General features: G+C 41.0%; 1 protein-coding gene and 1 pseudogene across 2 annotated transcripts in view; both read right to left on the bottom strand.

The window, feature by feature from the left end:
- The window catches only part of FRY (FRY microtubule binding protein), a 232,999-nt gene that overhangs the window by 188,190 nt on the left and 21,077 nt on the right, over window positions 1–23,732 (bottom strand). The window contains exon 1 of one of the 2 annotated variants that reach the window (XM_070749876.1): window positions 7,036–7,308. The exons of the other annotated variant lie outside the window; for it this stretch is intronic. Coding sequence (XP_070605977.1) covers window positions 7,036–7,234 — 199 coding nt within the window. The 5' untranslated portion in view covers window positions 7,235–7,308. Of the gene's footprint in view, window positions 1–7,035; window positions 7,309–23,732 lie in introns of those variants that run through there. 2 annotated transcript variants of the gene reach the window in all.
- On the bottom strand, window positions 10,557–16,658 carry LOC139167119 (transcription initiation factor TFIID subunit 11 pseudogene; annotated as a pseudogene).

The raw sequence follows: 23,732 nt of genomic DNA, 5'->3' as shown, positions 1-23,732 counted from the left end.
AGTTGTATTCTGTTGTTTAAGTGTTCCCTTTATTTTTTTTTGAGCAGTGTATATTTGTTCAGCATATATTTCTAGATCAGTGCTTCTCAATTATTTTCTGTTATGCCCCCTCCCAGGAAGAAGTAAACATTTTACGCCCCCCACAACTCTCTGAAGTGACTGTAACTAGTATTGTGACCCGACCCACCCGAACTGCCACTCCAAAATTGTACTCCACTACAAGACGCACCTCCTATGTGACACTTGTACCCGTACCTCCATCGCATTCCTCGGTGTTGCGTCCAGGGGAACCAGTTTTAAAAGAAAACATCTCAGGAGTTTGAGAAGTTTGGTTGAACTCGCAACATGTTTTCTTTTAGAACGGGCTGCCCTAGACATAACAGCGAGGAATGCAAAGTAGGGACCAATATAAGTGTCAGGTAGAACACACATCCTACTCCCTGCAGCAAAAAAAACTATGTTCCCCAGAGTCACGCACACCCCTGGCATCACTCCGCATCTCAGCAGCCCCCCCCCCCCCACTATTTGAGAAGCACTGTTCTAGATCCATTGAACATTAGGCTCAGCCTGTCTTGCTCTAATTTACTAAGATTTCCTTGCTTTTAGTAATACAGTGGTACCTCTACCTAAGAACGCCTCTACTTAAGAACTTTTCTAAATAAGAACCGGGTGTTCAACATTTTTTTGCCTCTTCTTAAGAACCATTTTCTACTTAAGAACCCAAGCATGGAAAAATTTCCCAGGAAATTTGAGAGCGACATGAAGGCCCCGCCAGTTTCCTGCCATTCCCTTTAATCCTGGCCATCTCGGGCTTTCCTAGGCTGCCAGAGGAGCCTTTCAGTGGCACTTAAGGAGGCTTTGGCAGTCCAGAGCAAACAAAGCATTTTCCTTTCTCTGAGCGCTTGGAGAGGGAATAAAACCTGCCCCCACCCAGAGAAAAGAAACACTCCCTTCACTCTGGGCAGCCCAGAGCGAATGGAGCATCTTCCTTTCTCTGGGCGCCACCTCAGGGAGTCCCTCTTTTTTTTTTTTAACCCTTAAAGTTTTGGAATTTTTTTTTATTCCCCTCACCTCACCTTCTTCCTCCCACCCAAACTCTGAACTTTTATTTCTTTCCTAATGGGTTTGCACACATTATTTGCTTTTACATTGATTCTTATGGGAAAGATTGCTTCTACTTACAAACTTTTCTACTTAAGAACCTGGTCAGGGAATGAATTAAGTTCTTAAGTAGAGGTACCACTGTACATATATTCCCTCAATTTACTCACATACACACGCCAATGAATTATAGTCTGAACTGAAGCTTATCTAAATACCCTTTTGAAGCTGACTCACCTCTGCTTGTTTAAGTAATTGTGGGCAACTATGAAGTCAAAATAAAAATCAATGCCAAACTAAATTTCTTAGGACTTATTTCAAGTTTCCTTCTTTATCTCTTCACAGTAAGCCTGGTAATAGTAAGAATGAGACCAGTATCTGGCCACGTGTTTTAATTCTTCTGAGTCCTTCACTAAGTTTGTCTCTTCCAATTATTATTGTTAATTGCATTTCATTTTTGTCTACAGAAATAGATAAAGTAACTGGAAAATCTGTTATTCTATTGAGCTTATTTTTGAATGCTTGGGCTTCAATGTACAAAAGTAGCTTTGAGGCACTGGATTAAGGATATCAATATCCTTAATGTTATGCAACTGGACCTAGTATCTCTTCCCAATATTATATTTCTCATTAGTTCCGTTATCCTTGTCAAACCTGCTAGATATTCAAACCAAATTATAATATCCAAATATAGGAACGCAGTCTCTTTGGCATGATTTAATGTCTGCCTCATTTAATGCCCATGCAGCCTTTTTAGAAGGGTTAAAGATTAAAGAGCATTTCATCTGAGTTAAGGCTTTCTCTATGTGGGGAAGGAGCTATTGAAGCCATCAATTATGTTTATTATATTGTCCATTTTACCTTGATACACATTTAGTCTTGACCAGCTTACACATAAACAAATTATCCAGGCATCCTGGTCATTTACCATTTTTATGTTAAGATACAGTACATGTGATTCTGTTACTTGAGGCATAGCCTAATGATGGTTTTATATGTAAAATGCAAAGTCAAACAATATGTTTAGCTTTATAGTTGCTACTGCTCTGCACATATGTAATCTGTTTATTACAACTTTTATTACATCATTGTCATTGAGTACAACAAATACTCTATTTTTAAATATGCATAATTTTCAAACCCTACCATCTTCCAAAAGCTACAAATATGTTCCTGTCCATAGTATGTCTATATATTAGCAGATGCCTCCTCTGTGGCCCTTGGAATAGTAGGAAATAGAGGAATAAGTTAGGATTAGTCTCTATTGAACAAATAGTTGCAATCCTTGCTTCGAGTTGTTCAATAAACTATACAAATGAAATCCTGGTGATCAAGAAAAGGGGAGAAAATAAATCTAATCCACATGTTCACTGGGGAAGAAAGGATAGGAAAGGTAGGTAGATATACAGTATCTGGTCTTGGATAGGGTAGCACTGCCCCAAACAAATCCAGTATGTAATTTAGGGTACTCTCTTGGACTTTCAACTCCTGTTTGAGGAGGTAGCAATCAGGAGAGTTTTTAAGCAACTGAGGGGTTATGCGCAAATTATGCCCTTTCCTGGACCAACAATGCTTACTCACAGACATTCATGCTTACTCACAGACATTGGGACCAGATTATCTGATCGTCTCTTGCTGGTCACATCCACCTGATCCACTAAAGCAGGCAGACAAGGAATGTTGCAAGACCTGTCCCTTAAGAAGATACATCTGGCAGGACCTAGAAGAAGAACCTTCTCTGCGGTGGCTCCCTTCCTCTGGAATATCATCCCTTCAGAAATTAAACTGGCCCCCACTTTGAAAATTTTTCGTAAGACCCTGAAGACTTGGTTTTGCCACAGGCCTGGACAACTCGTAGTGAGATGGAGCCCATCCAATGGCTCATTTGATTGTGTGTTGTCACTGGGAGTGGGTGGGGTTATTGTCTTCTATTTCTATTTTATTTTTTTCTTTAGATGTTTTTATTGTTTGTAAGCTGCCTAGAGTTGCTGTAAGCAAATAGGTAACTATAAACATTTTCTAAATAAATAAATTATGGCTAGACCTACCACAAATCCTCCATTGTCTTCTATCCATTACTGTGCTTTCTGGAGTATAAAGCACTTCAGAGTATAAGTGTCCCCATTAGTTTTTGGGGAGGAAAATAAGAAAGAAAAATTCTGCATTAGCCTACCAGCACCCATCCATATTCATTTGGCTGGTGTCCTTGCAGCAAACAGCAAACAGCCTGGTCAGCTTCAGCATTTTATCGCAGCCTGATTTAACATGAGCAGCTGATTGGCGGTTGAATCGGCTTCCTGGAATACTGGCAATCAGCTGTTCCAGGCTGCAGGGACCGCTAAGGCACATTGCCACTGATCGCCAGTTCCATGCATTGTATTTTTGGCCTCCGCACACCTCGTTTTCTGCCATTTACGGCCGTTCCAGGCTGCGGGGATTACCATAGGCCATTGCTGCGGATCGCTGCCTCCCCGTGTCACATTTTCAGTCTCTGCATGGCCATTTTTGACATCCACTCAATTCCCGCCACCTGGAAGTGGCTGAAAATGCAATGCACGGAAGCCAAAAACAGGGCATGAGAAGGCCAAAAACAGGATGTGCGGAGGCCGAAAATTGCCAAAGAGTGGGGGCCAGCAGGTGAGCATGGCTTCAGCAACATTCGCTGTATAAGATGTACAGACATTTCTACCCACTTTTTGGGGGGGGGGGGTAGAGTGTCTTATACTCTGAAGAATACAGTAGCTAAATTCTCTATTATTTTCTCTATGTATCCTAAGACGAAGTTCCTTCATTTTCTCAGTGGAATAACAATGACCCAGCTGAGCTCCGTTTTCCCTCTGAGAGAGAACAGAGGCAAAATAATCCTGCATTACCACTTAACCACTTGCGCAGACATTTCCACCCACTTTTTTTGGGGGGGGGTGCGTCTTATACTCAGAAAGGTATGGTATTTTTATTCTCAGGCTATATAAACAAACACACACACATGCACATACGAAGTGCTCAATTTGCCATAATTAGGACTGAAAAAAATCATCATTAGGCAAGGCCTCACAGGACTGTACTCAATATTATGAACTTTTTAGCTGTGATTGTTAATTGAATCATCATGGTCATTAAGAGAGACAGCACGGGGTTGTGTCATGCGATGTCCCCTGCCGGCTCCCCCACTGACTTTACTTGTCAGAAACCAGCTGAGAAGGACACAGATGGCGATCATGTGATCCTGCTGCGACCATTGTAAATGTGAACTGGTTGCCAAGTTTCCAAATCATGCCTTATTATTTTTTATTTTTTTATTTTATTTTATTTTTTTATTATTTTTTATTATTTTTTATTATTTTTTATTATATTTTTTTATATTTTTTTATATTTTTTATTTTATTTTATTTTATTTTTATTTTTTTATTTTATTTATTGGATTTGTATGCCGCCCCTCTCCGAGGACTCAAGGTGGCTCACAACATATCAAAACAATAAACAATATACATATCTTAAAAATCCAATTAATATAGCTAAAAAACTTTTAAAAACTAATAACATTTAAAATAATTCATTCCCATTCACACACCAAAACATACTATACTCGTCGGCCAGGGGGCTAGGGTATAATAGCCCCAAGCCTGGCGGCACAGATAGGTATTTAAACTTTAACAGAAGGCGAGAAGGGTGGAGGCAGTGCAAATCTCTGGAAGGAGCTAATTCCAGATGGCCGGGGCCTCCACAAAGAAGGCTCTTCCCCTAGGTCCCATCAAATGACATTGTCTAGTTGACGGGACCCGGAGAAGGACGACTCTGTGGGACCTAAATGGTTGCTGGGACTCAGATTATGGGGATACTGCGATGGTTGCAAGTGTGAGGACCAGCCGTACGTCACTTTTTCAGTATCATCATAACTTTGAATAGTCACTAAACAAATGGTTATAGGTTGAGAACTAACTGCATGTACAATTCCACATATACTTATATATACGCTTAGATACTGACAGTCCTTGACTTATAAAAGTTCATTTAGTGACCATTCAAAGCTGTCACTACACTGAAAAAAGTGACCTATGACCATTTTTCACACTTGCAGCATCCCTTAGACCAGTGATAAGGCAAGTTGGCTCTTCTATGGACTTCAACTCCCAGAATTCCTGAGCTAACATGATTGGCTCAGGAAATCTGGGAGTTGAAGTCCACAAGTCATAGAAGAGCCAACTTTGCCTACCTCGCCTTAGACCAGTGATAGCAAACCTTTTTTTGCTTGGGTGCCAAAAGGGTAGGCATGCGCACAATAGCATGATGTGCGTGCCCACACCCATAATGCAATGCCCTCCCCCGGTGCATGCACACAACCCCTGCACTGCCTCCTCCTGCACATGCACACAGGCCTTACTAAAGCCTCCAGACATCCGGTAGGCCCTTTCGGCTGTTTTCACCAACCCCAGAGTTCAGGAGACTTTCCTGAAGCCTGGGGAGAATGAAAATGGCCCAAAAGAAGGCTGAAAATCAGTTGACCAGCATGAACATGCACGCTGAAACTGACATAGGGCAATGCCTCACCTGCCCTCAGATATGGCTCCACGTGCCACCTGTGGAACCCATGCCATAGGATCGCCATCACTGCCTTAGACCCATGATCAAAATTCAGATGCCTGGAAACGGGCTCATATTTATAACAGTCCTGGGGGATCATATGATCCCCTTTTGCAATCTTCTGAGAAGCAAAGTCAATGGCAAAGCCAGATTCATTTAACATGTTGCTAATTCAAAAATGGCAGCGATTCAGTTAAGAAATGTGAAAGAAAGGTTGTAAAATGGAGCAAAAAACTCACTTAACAAATGTCTCCCTTGGCCACAATTGTGGTCATACGTCAAGGTCTACCTGAAATTATGCAGACTAGAACTGGTCCAGAAGGTCCATACGTGATTTTCCACTCTGCACATGTTACTGAAGCAGGTATAGTGAAAAATACCTGATTCAGGAATCAGGAAGTTTTATATAGCAGAGCACACCCAAATCACCTGACTTCAAGCAGTACAAGAATGGTATATCATATCAGTATTTAGTTAAAATGTTGTAGATGTCTGCTTATGGTTAACAATTTAAGCAAAAAATGCAAAATCACTTGGAATATTTTTTGGGGCAGAGGGGAACTCCCAGAGCTTTTAAAATGTTTGTGCATAATGTGTCCTTAAATCATATCTGCTTTCACTTAAAAAATTTAGATGTGTCCTTTTTAAAACAAGAACCCCAAATCTTTGATATCAAGCCTATATGAATCCTTAAATGAGATTCTGAATTAAAATCAATTTGACTTTCTTATGTATTTTATTTACTTTTGAAAAAATATTGTTGCACACATGTAAAAATATAGGTTCTTAATATGCTTTAGAACTTCTCTATCTATACCATGAACTTACAAGCAATCAACATTTTGTCTTTACTATTTTAAAGCCATAATTCACTGTTCCTTATTTAATTGAAAATCTGATTAAGAAACACAAATCCACTTGAGGATTAAATATACCCATTACTGCAAACGCTTCCTAGTTCAGTGCAAAATAAAGATTTAAAAGCATGTCTTTCAGAAGAATGGTGTCTTTTATTGATAAGAATTGGAACTTGATACAGTAAGAACTATCAAAACTTCATGAGAATAATTAAAAATAGAAACTGGTTGTTCATGCTTTCTTAAAAGCATTTTAATATCCGAAACCTCTTTATTTAAAAAATGCTACGATATAGGAAGCAAAATTATATTTATCAACAGACAAGTTTCAAAGCAATGAGGTGATTCAGTTCAATATTATTACTGTATGCTACCGTGATTTGGTGTTTTAAAATATGCATCATTTATGTGTAATAGATGTTTAGAAATCTCTGTATTATTCAAACATTAAGAAAACATTAAGAATGTGCAACAGCAACTTCCTGACATGTCCTACCTGGAAAGAGTGGAGGTCTTTTCTTAGGGCGTCTCGGATGGATGGGTTCTAAATTCCTAATATTTCTTTGATACTTTCCTTTAATGTCATTTCTGAGGAGTTCCGATGGTAGACTACTCCGCCTTAGTTTATAATCAGCTTGGTATGAAGTTAATTGACACTTAGTTCTAAAATGAAGATCACTGTCACCAATTGCCATTGCAGCACATATATTAAAACGACTACTCAATTTCTGGAAACAAAACAGCTACGGAAGCAGAGTTGCAGATCAATCAAACCTTTTACTGATGAAAAGCAGTCCCCAACCATTTTTAATGCTTAGCCCAGCACTTGTTTGGTAAGTTTAGCAAGTGTGAATAGGCGTGGGCAGAACTGAGTGTAGAATTACCACCAAGTCCCTCCTTTTAAAAGTCAAGTACCTCAGGGGAGGAGGCATAACAAAACCATTAATGCAAAGAGAGACATGTAGATTACCAACAAGGTTACCTGACTAAACTCATCAGCTCCCATTACGCAGAGTAAAAAACTGGTTTTGAAAAGCTGATGTAATTCATGCTTCACTGTTCATGTTTCCCTGTTTACTGACAGATCAAACACAGAGATGTGTCTCAGTAAACGTAGGAGCTCTGCAATTTAGTATGTGTTGTTATTTGCTTAAAGATCAGATGTGACCAAGGCATTTATTGTATTTAACGTGTATAACTGAACAATATAGCTGTTTTCAATCTACTGCTTTCATAAATGCACCAGTGTGCCTTCCGTCCCCTGTCCTAATGTTTCTTTTTTACTAGTATCATGTATATGAATATTATTATATCTTTGTATACCACCAATATGTACTTGACAAAACAAACAAATAAATAAAAATAAACAAGTCCCATAATGCCATCCTTAAACTGAATTTATTTAATGAGAATGACCAGATTAATAATCCCACAGATGGGAATATGTCAAATTAGGGAAGATGACAGTATATTATTTATTTTGAGAATGTTAACTGTTTTGACACCTATACATTAAAAGATATTTAGGTTTTATAACATATTTCAAATCTGCAAACCTGGAACATACAAATCTAATAAATAACAATAACAGGAGTACTTTTCTATAATAACTTAATCCATGTATTGAAAAATACAGCATTGCAATTTATTAGGTTAAACGCATGCTAAATTTAATGAAACCACAGCTGCAACTTGCTAATGTATCATTTTATCAATTTCAATATATTTATGTTAAATAAAATTAAGCTCTTCTCTCCGACATTCTGCATTTCTATAATGATGTATCATACGTTTAACTAGATTGCCTCCTGAAGCTTCTGTTGAAGCAGAGATGTGGAGCTAAAGTTTATTTTAAAAAAACGCATGCAAGTGTTGCAGATGGTAAATGAGTTACTTTATTTCTATGCAGTATTATAAAAACAATCCTGTTAATAAGCTGCAATTCTTCAAAAGCTACACAAAACCTGTGTACAGTATAAGAAATCTTGCATTAATTCCATTTCTATTCTTGTTTTCATCCATCCTTCGGCATCATCAACAAACTCCCTAGATACCCTGGGGCAAGTTCTTCAGTTAATTGAAGTACAGATGGTAAAGTTTCAACAAGCTTTGTTTGCATAGCTAAAACTTGAATAACTGCTGCACAGCTTTGTAAACATGTTTACACCTGGACAATTTTTCTGTTTTTCTCTATTTCTTGTTTTTCATTTCTTGCCTCTGATTTAATCTCTCCAAAAGCAAGTCTCCCTTTTACAATTAAAGAGAGATATTGAAATAATATCATTCAAATCATCTTTTCAAAGCTAAATAGCCCGAAGCATTGAGTTTAAAAGTAAATCCTCTGCAAGCTAAATGAAGTGACAACTTATATACCTCCTGACTTTTCTGTAAAGTATAGTTGGCTTTTTATATGTGGAAATATATGTCCAGCTATGTATTATGATGCATTTTTCTTTTATTTTGATTTATTTATTGCTGCCTGCCTCGAACCTTTATTTTTGAATAGGTACAGTTCAAATAAATAGAAATGTCAAAATCCAAAATGCCAGTGTTTGAATATTTTATTTGTAAATTTCCCTAGAACACAGTGAAGGATCTTAAATGCCAACCAGTTATTTGACCATAATCCAATCTACAGTCTCCTATGTCTATGGTAAAGGCATTTTTCAATCCTAGGAAATATGAATGTCCAAGAGTCTAGTAAACCATGAATTATGAAGATCGGGAGTCTGTTCCATGTAGAATTCAGTATGCTTACTACAGTAATTTGTAAAATTAGCATAGTATAAACTGCAGTGGACATGCTGATTCAGAAAGGGAAAAGACCCCTGTGTATACTCAAGGATTATTTGGCTTTAATCCTGCACTCTCAGGCGATAAAAAAGAAACTCCACCTCACCTTCTGGGTGCGGTCATATGTCTCTTTCGTCATCTTTCCTGCAGGCTAAACATACTTAGATCCTCTAACCTTTTCTCACACAGACCCTTCACCAGATGGTGCAGTGGTTAGAATGCAGCATTGCAGGCAAACTCTGCTCACTGCCAGGAACTCGATCCTGACCAGCTCAAAGTTGATTCAACCTTCAATTCTTCTTAGATGGGTAAAATGATTACCCAAATTGTTGGGGGCAATATGCAGACAATGTAAATCACTTAAAGAGTACTGTAAAGCAGTGATTTTCAACCTTTCTTGAGCCGCGGCACATTTTTTACATTTACGAAACCCTGGGGCACATTGAGCGGGGGGGGGGGGGTGCTGCTAAAAAAAGTTTGGACAAAAAAATTCTCTCTCTCTCTTCCTCCCTTTTGTTCTATTTCTATCTCCCTCTTTCTCCATCTTTCTTTCTCTCTCTCTCCATCCCTCTTTCTTTCTCTTCCTCCCTTCCTCTCTTTTTTGCTCCCTTTCTCTCTCCCTTCCTACCTCCCTCTATGTCTTTCTCTCTCTCCTTCCCTCCCTCTCTTTCTCTTTCTCTCTGTTGCTTTCTCTCTCTCTTTCTCTGTGTCTTTCTCTCTTGCTTTCTTTTTCTTGTTCTTTCTCTCTCTTGCTTTCTCTCTCTTGTTCTCTTTCTCGCTCGCTCACTCTTTCTCTCTCGCTTTCTTTCTTTCTCTCTCTTGCTTTCTTTCTCTCTTCCTTTCTCTCTCTTCCTTTCTTTCTCTCTCTGAGCTTCGCGGCACACCTGACCATGTCTCGCGGCACACTGGTGTGCTGCGGCACACTGGTTGAAAAACACTGCTGTAAAGCACTATGAAGCAGTATGTAAGTCTAAGAGCTATTGCTATTGTTATCTTTGGAGTTCTCATCTGACTTTACTCCTTGAATCTCTTTTTTTATTTTTAAAACTTTTATTTCCTTTTAAAAGAAACCATGTTTCAGAAGTTCTCTGTAATCTTATTACATCAATATTTCTTATTTTGCCAATTTAGAAAATGTTTTATATCTAGCACAATATACTCGCAATATAATATTATCATTACCCACTCAGAATTATTGCACCAGGAACCTTGTAATTTTGCAGAACTTGACGGTTTTATATAAGCTGAACATACTCTCCAAAGTCTTTTTCATTGCAATGAAAACATCTCCTCCACTTCCTCTTCAGTGATAAATAATTTTTTTATATTTGGAATTTGGAATCTGTCCTCGTGATTTCAGTCGTCTGACTGCTTCACGCAAATGCTTGGGTTGCAGAGCAGAGGTGGCGATTCTCCCCACTTTTCACATACATCTAATGCCTCTTCGACTACTTCTCCAACGAAGACTTTATAAATTCCTGACATAGTAATAACAACGTTCTGAGACACGGAGGTTCCAGTAATTGACTGGATCAGTCGTTTCCATGGGGAAAGAGGACCGTCGATACATTTCATACTGATTTAGCTGTTCTTCAGAAAAAGAGGAAACCAGGATTATTTTTTTAATCTCATCTTCATCAACTTTTTTTTTTTTGTCTTTTTTCTCCTTTATCTCTATTTTTATTTTCTTGGCTGCAATATATTGTGACGTAGAGTCCTCTAACTCTCCAGGTATCAATTCACATGCTTCTTTGCATTTAATCTCTACAATTTGCACTTCCTCTTTGATGTCAGCCAGTTCTTTCTCCTATGCTCTTGTTAATACATTTCAATATACAGTGTTCCCTCGATTTTCGCGGGGGATGCTTTCCGAGACCGCCTGCGAAAGTTGAATTTCCACGAAGTAGAGATGCAGAAGTAAATACACTATTTTTGGCTTAACACTTAACACTTTAAACCCCTAAATTGCAATTTCCCATTCCCTTAGCAACCATTTAGATTATTACTCGCCATGTTTCTTTATTAAAGTTTATTAAAAAAATATTTATTAAAGTTGGACGAAAGTTTGGTGATGACATATGATGTCATCGGGCAGGAAAAACCGTGGTATAGGGGGGGGAAACCGCAAAGTATTTTTTAATTAATATTTTTGAAAAACCGTGGTATAGACTTTTTGCGAAGTTCGAACCTGCAAAAATCGAGGGAACACTGTAGTATTTGCTTTTTTAGCCACACTGTTGGCTCATCTGACTGGTAAGGACACCCAGATTGTGTTCACATATACTAACGAAAAACCAGGTCATTCTATCCTATGTTTTATGTCCTAAATTTCCCTACCAACCTGCAGAATTTTATTTCTGTCATCATTCCAGTCCCAATAATGAGTGTAATTCTGGCCCTGGGCTCAAGTTGTTGCTACTCAATGCCAGGTCGGTGGTAAATAAAGCTCTCCTCATCCGGGATCTGATATTGGATGAGGAGGCCGACCTGGCTTGTGTGACCGAAACCTGGCTGGGCCCGGAGGGAGGAGTTCCTCTCTCTGAAATTTGCCCAGCTGGGTTTCGGGTATGGCACCAACCTCGACCCCAGGGAAGGGGGGGAGGAGTGGCTATTATAGCCAGGGAGAGTCTTGGCCTGCGTAGGCTCATTGCTCCAGAGGTTGCGGGTTGCGAGTCCCTCCTGGTGAAGTTGGACTTAGGGGTTCAGGTGGGCTTGTTACTCACGTACCTACCTCCCAGCTGCGTGTCAACAGCCCTGCCTGTGCTACTCGAGGAGGTGGCCGGGCTGGCAGTGGAGTTCCCCGGACTTATCGTCCTGGGGGACTTCAATCTGCCGTCGCTCGGCGGTTCCTCTGGACTGGCACAGGAGTTCATGGCCACCATGACAGCCATGGACCTGACTCAAGTAGTTCAGGGTCCGACTCACGAGGGTGGGCATGCACCCGATATGATATTCCTCTCTGAGCAACTGAGTAATGATCTGAGATTAAGGGGCTTAGAAGTGTTGCCTTTGTCGTACAGTGATCTCTCGGTTAGCGCGGGGGTTACGTTCCAAGACCTCCCGCGCTAACCGATTTCCGCATTATACTGGATGCGGAAGTAAAAACACCATCTGCGCATGTGCGCCATTTTTTTCATGGCCGCACATGCGCAGATGGTGGAGTTTGCATGTGGGCGGCGGGGAAGACCAAGGGAAGGTTCCTTCAGCCGCCCAACAGCTGATCTGCTCCGCAGCGCGGAAGCAGCGAGGAGCCGAAGATGGGGTTTCCCCGTTGCCGCGCTGCGGAGCGGATCAGGTGTTGGGCGGCTGAAGGAACCTTCCCTTGGTCTTCCCGCCAGATCACTTGCCGCTTGCCGCTTGCCAGTCCACGCCCCCCTGGATGAGCGGCCCCGCATGGCCCCAGCGCCGGACTCCGTTGCCGAACGCCGAAACCGGAAGGGGCGAGGTGGGGGGGGGGAGAACGGGAGGCTCAGCATTCCGTCAGTCGCAGCGCTGGCTGTCAACTTTTCTTTTTAGCACTGGGGAGGCAAGTCAGCTCCTGCCCAGTTTTAAAAAGAAAAGTTGACAGCCAGCGATTGTTCCGCTGCCGCCAGCATGGCCTGGCTGGCAGCGGAAGATGTAACGGAGCCCACGGGGGATTCGCCTTCCTCCCACCCGCAGCCGAGACTGATCGTGGGCTCCTTCGCAACCTCGGAGAGCTTCCAGGGCATGAAAGCTCACGAAAACCAGGAAGCTCTCCGAGGTTGCGAAGGAGCCCACGATCAGTCGGCTGCGGGCGGGAGGAAAGCGAATGCCACGGGGCTGGGCTCGGCTCCCCCCTCGGCTCCCCCCCTTACCAGCCCCGCCGCGGAAGGCTCCATTCTGTTCCCTGCCGGCCCGATTGAGCGGCCGGCGGTCTCCATTCAGGGAACAGAATTTAAAAAAAATTATTTTTTAATATTTTATTTTTTTAATTAATATTTTTTGAAAAACTGCGTTGCAGCGTTTCGCGCTAATCGAGACCGTGCTAATCGAGGGATCACTGTAGTCAGATCATTTCCTACTGCGGCTTAACTTCCTGGCTCCAATCCTTCCCCGCAGGGAGGCGGAACCTATTAGGAGGTTCCGCCCCAGACGCCTGATGGATCCAGAAGGCTTCCAGATGGCGCTTGGGGTTATTCCAGATACACTTGTCCACAGTTCGGCAGAGTCTCTTGCTGAGGCCAGGAACAAGGCTGCAGGGGAGGCTCTTGACCGGATTGCGCCGTTGCGAACTCTCCGCGGCACTAGACCCCGTAGAGCTCCATGGTTCAACGAGGAGCTCCGGGTGTTGAAGCGCCAGAAGAGACGTCTGGAGAAGCGATGGAGGAAGAGTAAGTCCGAATCCGATCGAACACTTGTAAGAGCTCATATTAAGACTTACAAAGTGGCGCTCAAGGCGGCAAGATGCGCGTATCATGCCGCCTTGATTGCATCAGCGGAATCCCGCCCGGCCGCTCTGTTTAGGGTAACCCACTCCCTTCTTAATCAGAGGGGAGTTGGGGAGCCCTTGCAGAGTAGTGCCGAGAATTTTAACACGTTTTTCGCAGATAAAATCGCCCGGATCCGAGTGGACCTCGACTCCAATTGTGAAACAGAGTCGACTGACAATGAGTCAGTCGAGGTGACTGGGGCTAAACGTCTTTGTCCATCTGTCTGGGAGGAGTTTGACTTGGTGACACCTGATGAAGTGGACAAGGCCATTGGAGCTGTGAGTTCTGCCACCTGTTTACTGGATCCGTGTCCCTCTTGGCTGGTTTCGGCCAGTCGAGGGGTGACACGGAGCTGGGTCCAGGAGATTGTCAACGCCTCCTTGGGGAGGGGGTCCTTTCCGCCCCTTTATAAGAAGCCTTCCCTGGACCCAGACGTGCTTAATAACTACCGTCCAGTCTCCAACCTTCCCTTCATGGGGAAGGTTGTCGAGAAGGTGGTGGCACTTCAACTCCAGCGGTCCTTGGATGAAGCCGATTATCTAGGTCCTCAGCAGTCAGGATTCAGGCCCGGCTACAGCACGGAAACTGCTTTGGTCGCGTTGATGGATGATCTCTGGCGGGCCCGGGACAGGGGCTTGTCCTCTGTCCTGGTGCTCCTTGACCTCTCAGCGGCTTTCGATACCATCGACCAGGGTATCCTTCTGCGCCGGCTGGAGGGGTTGGGAGTGGGAGGCACTGTTCTTCAGTGGTTCTCCTCCTACCTCTCGCAGTCGGTGTTAGTGGGGGGTCAGAGGTCGACCCCGAGGTTTCTCCCTTGTGGGGTGCCTCAGGGGTCGGTCCTCTCCCCCCTGCTATTTAATATCTACATGAAACCGCTGGGTGAGATCATCCAAGGGCATGGGGTGAGGTATCATCAATATGCCGATGATACCCAGTTGTACATCTCCACCCCATGTCCAGTCAACGAAGCAGTGGAAGTGATGTGCCGGTGCCTGGAGGCTGTTGGGGCCTGGATGGGTGTCAACAAACTCAAACTCAACCCAGACAAGACGGAGTGGCTGTGGGTTTTGCCTCCCAAGGACAATTCTATCTCTCCGTCCATTACCCTGGGGGGGGGAATTATTGACCCCCTCAGAGAGGGTCCGCAACTTGGGCATCCTCCTCGATCCACAGCTCACATTAGAAAAACACCTTTCAGCTGTGGCGAGGGGGGCGTTTGCCCAGGTTCGCCTGGTGCGCCAGTTGCGGCCCTATTTGGACCGGGAGTCATTGCTCACTGTCACTCATGCCCTCATCACCTCAAGGCTTGACTACTGTAACGCTCTCTACATGGGGCTACCTTTGAAAAGTGTTCGGAAACTTCAGATCGTGCAGAATGCAGCTGCGAGAGCAATTATGGGCTTCTCCAAGTATGCCCATATCACTCCAACACTCCGCAGTCTGCATTGGCTGCCGATCAGTTTCCGGTCACAATTCAAAGTGTTGGTTATGACTTATAAAGACCTTCATGGCACCGGACCAGAATATCTTCGGGACCGCCTCCTGCCGCACGAATCCCAGCGACCGGTTAGATCCCTCAGAGTTGGCCTTCTCCGGGTCCCGTCGACTAAACAATGTCGTCTGGCGGGACCCAGGGGAAGAGCCTTCTCTGTGGGGGCCCTGACCCTCTGGAACCAGCTCCCCCCTGAGATTAGGATTGCCCCCACCCTCCCTGCCTTTCGTAAACTCCTTAAGACCCACCTTTGCCGTCAGGCATGGGGGAACTAAAACACCTCCCCCTTGCCCATGTTGTTTTGTTGATTGATTGACTGTGTGCCTGTTTTTTATATATACTGTTTTTATGAGATTATTAATTTAAATTGTAACTAGATGGGTGGGCATTGGATGTACTGTACTGTTTTTTTTATTATTGTTGTGAGCCGCCCCGAGTTTGCGGAGAGGGGCGGCATATAAATCCAATAAACCTAAACCTAAACCTAAACCCTTGTTCTGGCAAGTCTAGACCTGGAAATTTGACTCTGGGAGGCATTAAAACAATAAATATAAAAAATCATTACTTAAAACTATTATATAGTAGATATTTAAAACATTAAAATTATAAAAGTAGAATTAAAAAAGAAAATTATAATAGACAGAGCAATGTTGATAATAATAGCATCACCTCACAGATTCTTCAAGTTCTGGCATAACGAGATCTTGAAGACCTTCAAAAGCTCAGGAATGTTGGGGATGATCTCATCTCAGGGTGGGGGGGAATTCCATAATATTAGCACCACAGCAGAAAAGGACCACTGTCTAGGGCTGGCCAAATATAGCACCCAAGATAACAGGATGTGTAACATGCTAATTCTACTGAACCTGGTGGGATGAGCAGATGAAACTGAGAAGCGTGATCCCACAAATAACTTGATCCGAAGCTGTGTAGGATTTTAAAGGTCAACACCAGCACTTTAAATTGGACCTATTAACAATGCAGCTCATAAAGTGTAATGTGTACACTACCAGAAACATACAACAGCTTGCACCACTGCATTTTTCAGCTGCAAGTGAAGTTTCTAAATACCCTTCAGGAACAGCCTCTGCTGAGTACATTGTAGGGCTCCTTAATCCAGGAATGCCTGCAGCTGGTGCAAAATAAGAAGTTGCAGAAAGACCCTCCTAGTCATAACTCCACCTGCTCCTTGGGCATGAGTTGTGAGTCCCAGAAGACACCCATATTGTACACAGAGTTTATTTGGGATACCACAATCCTATTCAGTACCCGAGACAATTTACGCCTAGAATACAGGGCCTTCAAGCCCCAAACTTCCTGGTCTTGCCAGGATTCAGTTGAAGCCTGTTGTTCCCTATCCAGACCTTCACAGTCTCCATACATCAGGATAGAGTATTATTATTATTATTATTATTATTATTATTATTATTATTATTATTAATAATAATAATAATATTAATTTATTATTATTATTATTTAGATTTGTATGCCGCCCGTCTCCGCAGACTTGAGCATTGCTTAATTTACTAGGGACAGAGATATATAGTTGGGTATCATTGGCATATTGATGATACCTTAACTATAGTGATGGAGAGTTCACCCAGGGGTTTCATGTAAATATTAAATAGAAGAAGAAGCACACTGAATTCAGCAGCACTCCAGTCTAGAGAGTCCAAAGGCAGCTTATTTCTACTTAACAATCATATATATTATATGCTGTTTTAATTGTATTTCATTTGTTTTTAAGTTTTATGATGTACATTGCCCAGAGCCACTTGGGGGGGTGGGCAGCTGTAGAAATCAAATAAATAAAATATCTCCTTTCCGAACTACTGGAATTGACTCTGGAGAAAGGTGGTAAATCACCACATCACCATGCTGCCCACCTAAATCCTCTGAGTCAATTTATAATAATATCATGGTTAATGGAGGACAGAAGGGAAAGGGGGGACATGATTGAAACATTTAAATATGTTAAAGGGTTAAATAAGGTTCAGGAGAGAAGTGTTTTTAATAGGAAAGTGAACACAAGAACAAGGGGGCACAATTTGAGGTTAGTTGGGGGAAAGATTAGAAGTAATGTGAGAATATATTATTTTACTGAAAGAGTAGTAGATGCTTGGAACACACTTCCAGCAGACGTGGTTGACAAATCCACAGTAACTGAATTTAAACATGCCTGGGATAAACATATATCAATCTTAAGATAAAATACAAGAAATAGTATAAGGGCAGACTAGATGGACCATGAGCTATTTTTCTGCCATCAATTTTCTATGTTTCTATGTAATGGTATCAAAAGCCAGAGAGATCAAGTAAGGTAAGGATGGTGTCTGCACAGTTAATAAGTATGCTTTCATCCAAACAACTGACAGACCTGCTGAACAACTCAGGGCCCAAGGCACTCCTGATACCATCCCCCAGTTAAAATGGGGCCAGTTTGTGGGGCTGATTTTTCTAGCCATCTGTAGATTCATCTAACGATAGTTTCATCCAGCCCATATCTCATTATTTTATGGAGACTTTAATGAAACACTCTCTCAAAAGTTTACAAGGTCTACATATACTTTACTTTCTGCATTTTTCAGAGTATAAGATACACAGGAGCATTTTTGCTATTCCCCAGGACCCTTCTCTGCAGGCGGGGGTGGGTGGGTCTTTGGGACAGCAAAAATGGCTGCATTCAGTGCATAGGATGCACCAACATTTCCACTCTCTTTTAGGGGGAGAAAGGGTGCATCTTATACTCCGAAAAATACAGTAATTTAGGCACTTTTGGATTTTGGGATGAAAACTAACAAATTAAATACAGTGGTCCCTCGATCATCGCGAGGGTTCCGTTCCAGGACCCCTCGCGATGATCGATTTTTTGTATTGAGAAAAAGAACTTAGAAGTAATGATTACTAAACGATACAACAAGAAAACAATATTTTTCCCAAAGAAAAGAGAATAAAAATATTTTGAAGCACCATACATTTTCTATCATAATTTACTTGCAAGTTCCAGTAAATTAGATTAGACTTATTTCTAAGTATGTACAGCACTGTAAACTTTATCAATAGCATTGATTAGTTGTCAAATTATTTACACGTGTTAAATAAATACCCTGTAAGGCCAAGCGCTTATTTCAGGGTTCAAAAAATATAAGATTGAGAAAATATAGATCTTGCTTTAGGCATAATTTTTAATTATAGCATGTTATGTAAAGGCATTCGGACAGTACCAGTGGATTTTCTGCAACTGAAATCACTTTCAATAAAATAAAAATATGCTTATCTGTCCAACCAAATTCAGAAAAAAAATTGAACATGGTCCCCATGCTCTTCTGTTTGTATTGTAATTAATTAGAAATACACAATAGAATTCTTAATTTTATCACAATAGGCATGTATTTAAGCAACAAGTACCTTTCCACACTTTAAGCAACAAGTACTGTATTGTTGCTTGGTATTTAAGCAACAAGTACCTTTCCACGTTATGCTTGGTTAGGTTATATCTTGCTACCAAATAATTATTACTGATGAAATGTCTTTTAAAACACCTTCAGATTCACTGTTAGCAAATTACTTTCAATACTATTATTCATATACTGTATTGTCCTACTTAGAGTTTCTACATTCAAGTTTTTTTTTCTTGTTTCTGTGTTCACAACCTGGTGTTAAAATGTTTACCATTAATGTTTTAGAAACTGGAAAATAGAAAAGAGTTTCTAATTTGGAACCTTTTCAATTAGTGCACAGAAGTTAGATTAACATTAAGCATCGAACAGAGATAAGGCTGGGTTTACTTGTCATTTATTTTTGAATAATTATTGATATTGATCTATTAACAGGAATTCTATTAATAGCATACACATGTCAAAAGAAAACAAAAGCCAATTTTATCTATTAGTTTTAAAGATGAAAGTAACCCTCTGAATTATTACTTTTTTCTCCAGATGTTATTTTTCCTACCTGATACTACTTCACATTCTTTGAGCAATAAAATTTAATAATCTGCTGATTATAGATGAATTTAGTCATATGTGATTTCCATGACAACATACATATCCATTAGAGTCAGGACTCCATTGGATATGTACCGTATGTTGGTATAAAACTGGATGAATACAAATAGAATAAAGACTATCAAATTGGTTCTTGCAAAAAGCTTCAGAGCTGCAGCAAATTACAGTAGCAAATTTATTTAGGAATTTTAGTAAAGATTTCCTTATTAGACTGACAGTTTCAGCTGAACTGGCAAAGGAACAAGAATCATTTCCGGATATGTTCTCTCATGGAAGACATACAATCTTTTTAAAAATGTCCTTGGCATTGTTCCACAAGGTGAGTTAATGGAGGAAAACATCTAATTAAAGAGGGAAACAGCTTGAAATATTTCAACACTATCCAATGTGTACTTAACAAACGAAGATGTTTACAATGGATGAATATTATTTAAATATTTTTTTTAAAAATGATAATATTTGAATGTCAGCTTATTTAAATTACCTAAATAGGCAATACAAGGGAGGGAGGGAGGGAGGGAGGGAGGAAGAAAGGAAGGAAGGAAGGAAGGAAGGAAGGAAGGAAGGAAGGAAGGAAGGAAGGTAGGAAGGAATTTGCAATTGCAGTTTAAACTGACAAATCAATAAAATATCCAAAAAGAAGATGTCATATTTTTCGGAGTATAAGATGCCCCTAGATTTCAGAGCAGGAAAACAAGGGGAAAAAATATCCTGAACAAAATGGTGTAGTAATAGAGTATATTATTTAATAAAATACCAATGAAGTAGAATACTTTTTACAACCATGTACACTTTTTTAGCGCTCTCAAGATATTGCTGAATAACAACTTTGATCAATGATAAAAGAGACCTAAAAGGAATTAGAGTTTATAAACATATGTGACCAAATGTTACAATGCTCTTGACACATAATTTTTCCTCAAATGGCACTTAGTCTGTTATAGTAGCTTGATTAAAAATACTATAAATTGAAAAATTATTTGCCTCCTTTCTGGCCTGCTGTTTGGAGTGACATTTGCTTCTTATCCTTATTTTATATTTTCTGCAATTGCATGTTCTGAGTCATAAGTCTACTATCCACTGGATCATTAAAATGCAATTTTTGAACAGTCATCCTTGACATTCAACAGCTTATGGAACAGACGGGGCATAACTAATAATTATTAGTTTTAATTAACAGAGAATATGAATATCTCTCCTAATAGCTCTTTAGGAGCTTTGCTGTGTCAAAAGTGAGTATCTTGATGTTTTTCAGACTCACATCTGCATTTGCTGCCTGTAAGGACAAGATGTTGAGGTCATAGACTATATACAAATTGTGACTACCAATTAAAGAATTTATTTAAAAGTTGCATGGAAGAAAATGACTAAAATTTAGGACTGCTGCATTTTTTTTTTTTACTAAACTCTGCAGTGCATTAAATAAAATTTGTTCAATCTACATCTGTCTCCTGGGGCCATATCACTGTCAATCAATATGCAAAATGATATTTCTCTATGCAGGCTATTTCTGAATTTCAGGTTCAGAAGCAACAGCCTGTTAAAAATCAGTTCCTTATGAACAATGGCACCATAAGTCCTTCTGTACTGATGAACTGAAAAATTGTTCAGCTACCCCCGGTTGGTAGAAAAGTATTCCCTTCTCTAACTGCTAACCCCTATATTGACTCTACATGATATTGCATCTGTAGTCACTGGATTTTCTTCCAGTGTAGCAAATCCTAATAGATATTACACATCTTGAAACTGCCCTTCAACAATTTGGAATAAGGCTAACCAGCACACATTATTTTAGATATAAGAGCATTATTATACTAACACCTATATTTTTAACTTCCTTCCTTCCTTCCTAATAAAGTGTTATGAAGTTCTTTCTATCATTAGCCACATTTTAAAACTTCCAGACAGGATGGTTGATCTTTTTCTCCTCAAATGTATTAGTAATGCATTTGCAGATAGTAATAAAATTTGCACCAGCCCTGTTCAAGATGACCCAATCCCTCCTGGGTAGGGAGGAGTGGAAGGAATATCTACAGGATTTTGGTGAAAACTATCTCAGGCATATTATTTATTAGACTTGTATGCCACCCCTCTCCGAAGATTCGGGGTGGCTCACAAAACACAATACAAAAACAATATGTGTACAAATATAATAATTAAAAACTATAAGCTAAAATACCATTACATTAAAAAGCATTCAATAACTCAATCACATCCACACATAACATTTAATGGTCATAAAAAGGGTGCATGATCTAACTGCCCCTTGCCTGGTGACATAGACTGAGGTTCTTGCGAAAGGCAAGGAGGGTGGAGGCAGTGCAAATCTCTGGAGAGAGCTGATTCCAGAGGGCTGGGGCCAGCCTATTGGTGGGTTCTGGCTGTTCTCTGAGCAGACAGAGGTCCGTGGAGATAGAATCGGGTGGAAAACGCGAGGCAAGCTCTGGCGACGTATGATCATCACCCATGGCCTAAAGTCATGTCACCGGTGGCAGCCAAGCGATTAATTGAAGCAGATGGCTAGGAGGTAAGCGGAAACCAGATTTGTGGCCTGATGGTGTGCTGGGGCAGATAATTAGTGCAGACAGTCAAATGCCCCAGCTGAGGCTTGGCGGCTTTAAAGTTCCAGCGTGACTTTGTGAGTTGGAAAACAATTTGCATGGACAAATGGACAAATGGACTCCCTCGGTGCTCCGGCAATCCTCTGCAGCCACCTTGGCCTCCCATGATGTTAATTGCTGCCCAAAGCTCTGGGGACCTATCGTCCCAAAGACAGACTGGGGTGATCCCTGACGACGGTCAATGCCTGTTATCCTAGAACTGTGGGAGCGAACAGTCCCAAAGGCAGACCAGGGCAAACCCTGACAGTTAATGCCTGTTGTGCTAGGCATGAAAGCATGCCTCAGCAGGAGCCGAGGCTCAACTGCAAAGTGTCCAATGGAATAGCGCTTACTCTTCCAAGTCCAGATACCAGAATGCAATTTATCTCACTCACAAACAGGAAGTCCAAGATTCTGGAAGGGAAAAATGGTAGCCGCATCTGTCCAGTCTGAGGACCGAATTGAAATTGGGTCCTAGGAGAGCGGATCCAGCAAAAAGTAACAGACCTGGTCCTCATTCTAAGTGGACGAGGATCCCTTCCATCCTGAATGATGGCTCCACCCATGATGGAGAATCATGTGTCTCATGGATGATTAAGGTTTCTCAGGAGTTGGCACGTACTTAGATATGAAGGTACAGCACTACATCTGATATGCAATTTGGTATCCTCTTGAATTCTTCAAACTTCAGTCTAGCTCAGTGCTTCTTAATTATTTTCTATTAACCCGCCCCCCAGGAAGAAGTAAACATTTTGTGCACCCCCAACATTCCGCCGGAACGATTGTTTACAATATTTAGCATGTTTTTTCTGACTACTCAAGCAGCTTTTTGCTGAATACTCAAGCGGCTTATCAGGGTAATGGGGGTGCAATGTGTTTAAGTGGTGCCTTAATTTATTTGAGTTCATGCTGTCCACTGCCAACATTTTTAGACACAGTAAACATAGTCACAGTGAAATCAAGCGCTACATGCGCTTCATCATATTTCCTTGTCTTAGATTTCGGGAGACTTATGTTTGTCTCATTATCTTCGTCTCTCTTCTCCTTTCTTTTCCTCCCTATTAAATATTTTTCCGTGGTGTCTCTTAAGGATTTGTTATCTGCACTTCACATCTCCTGCTTGGTACTGTGGTTTGGTGCAAAAAAACCTCTACTCCCTGCGGCAAAAAAAAGCACATTTCCCGGGGTCACACGCCTCCTGGCATCGCTCCGTGCCCACCCCACTATTTGAGAAGCGCTGCTCTAGCTTGAAAGATAGCCCCATTCTGGCTGGCCTTCTTGAAAACCCAGCTCTTTCTTCAGGAGAAGAGTTGTTTTTATTTTGTTGGTTAATTTTTGTTTTTCTGTTTTAATCTTATGTTAGCTGCTCAAACTTCCAATTATGATTTAGGTAGCTATATAAATTGATTGAAAATAATAACACTTTTTTTCTTTTAGTTGCTGAATGATAAAGTTATCTCTCTGTGTGGAATCCTGTGGATCTCTTTCTGTGGATTAATTAACAAGCAGAGTTAATTGCAGCTGCAGAGTTCTATTAACACACCTCTCCCACCACCTAGGGTGGAAAATGGAGAGGAAAAGTTGTGAAACCAGTTCTGCAAGCTCAAACTACTTCCCTGATTGAATCTTGTACACTAATTTTGTATTTTATATGTGCTATTTTAGGAGCAATATGCTAAAGAAAAAAATACCATTAAAAAAAAGAACGAAATATAACATGAACAAAAGACTTCATCACATTGCTAATGAATCAGATTAAAGAAGCCTAGTATTTAGGAGGATATATTTTCCCCCACTTCAGAAAGTAGTGGAACTATTTTTCTTTCCTTTAATAAAGACTTCCATGGAGA

This window comes from Erythrolamprus reginae, chromosome 4 (assembly GCF_031021105.1).
Source record: "Erythrolamprus reginae isolate rEryReg1 chromosome 4, rEryReg1.hap1, whole genome shotgun sequence".
Lineage (NCBI taxonomy): Eukaryota > Metazoa > Chordata > Lepidosauria > Squamata > Dipsadidae > Erythrolamprus > Erythrolamprus reginae.
Note: the sequence above shows the minus strand (reverse complement) of the source record. Positions and strands in the feature narration are given on the sequence as shown.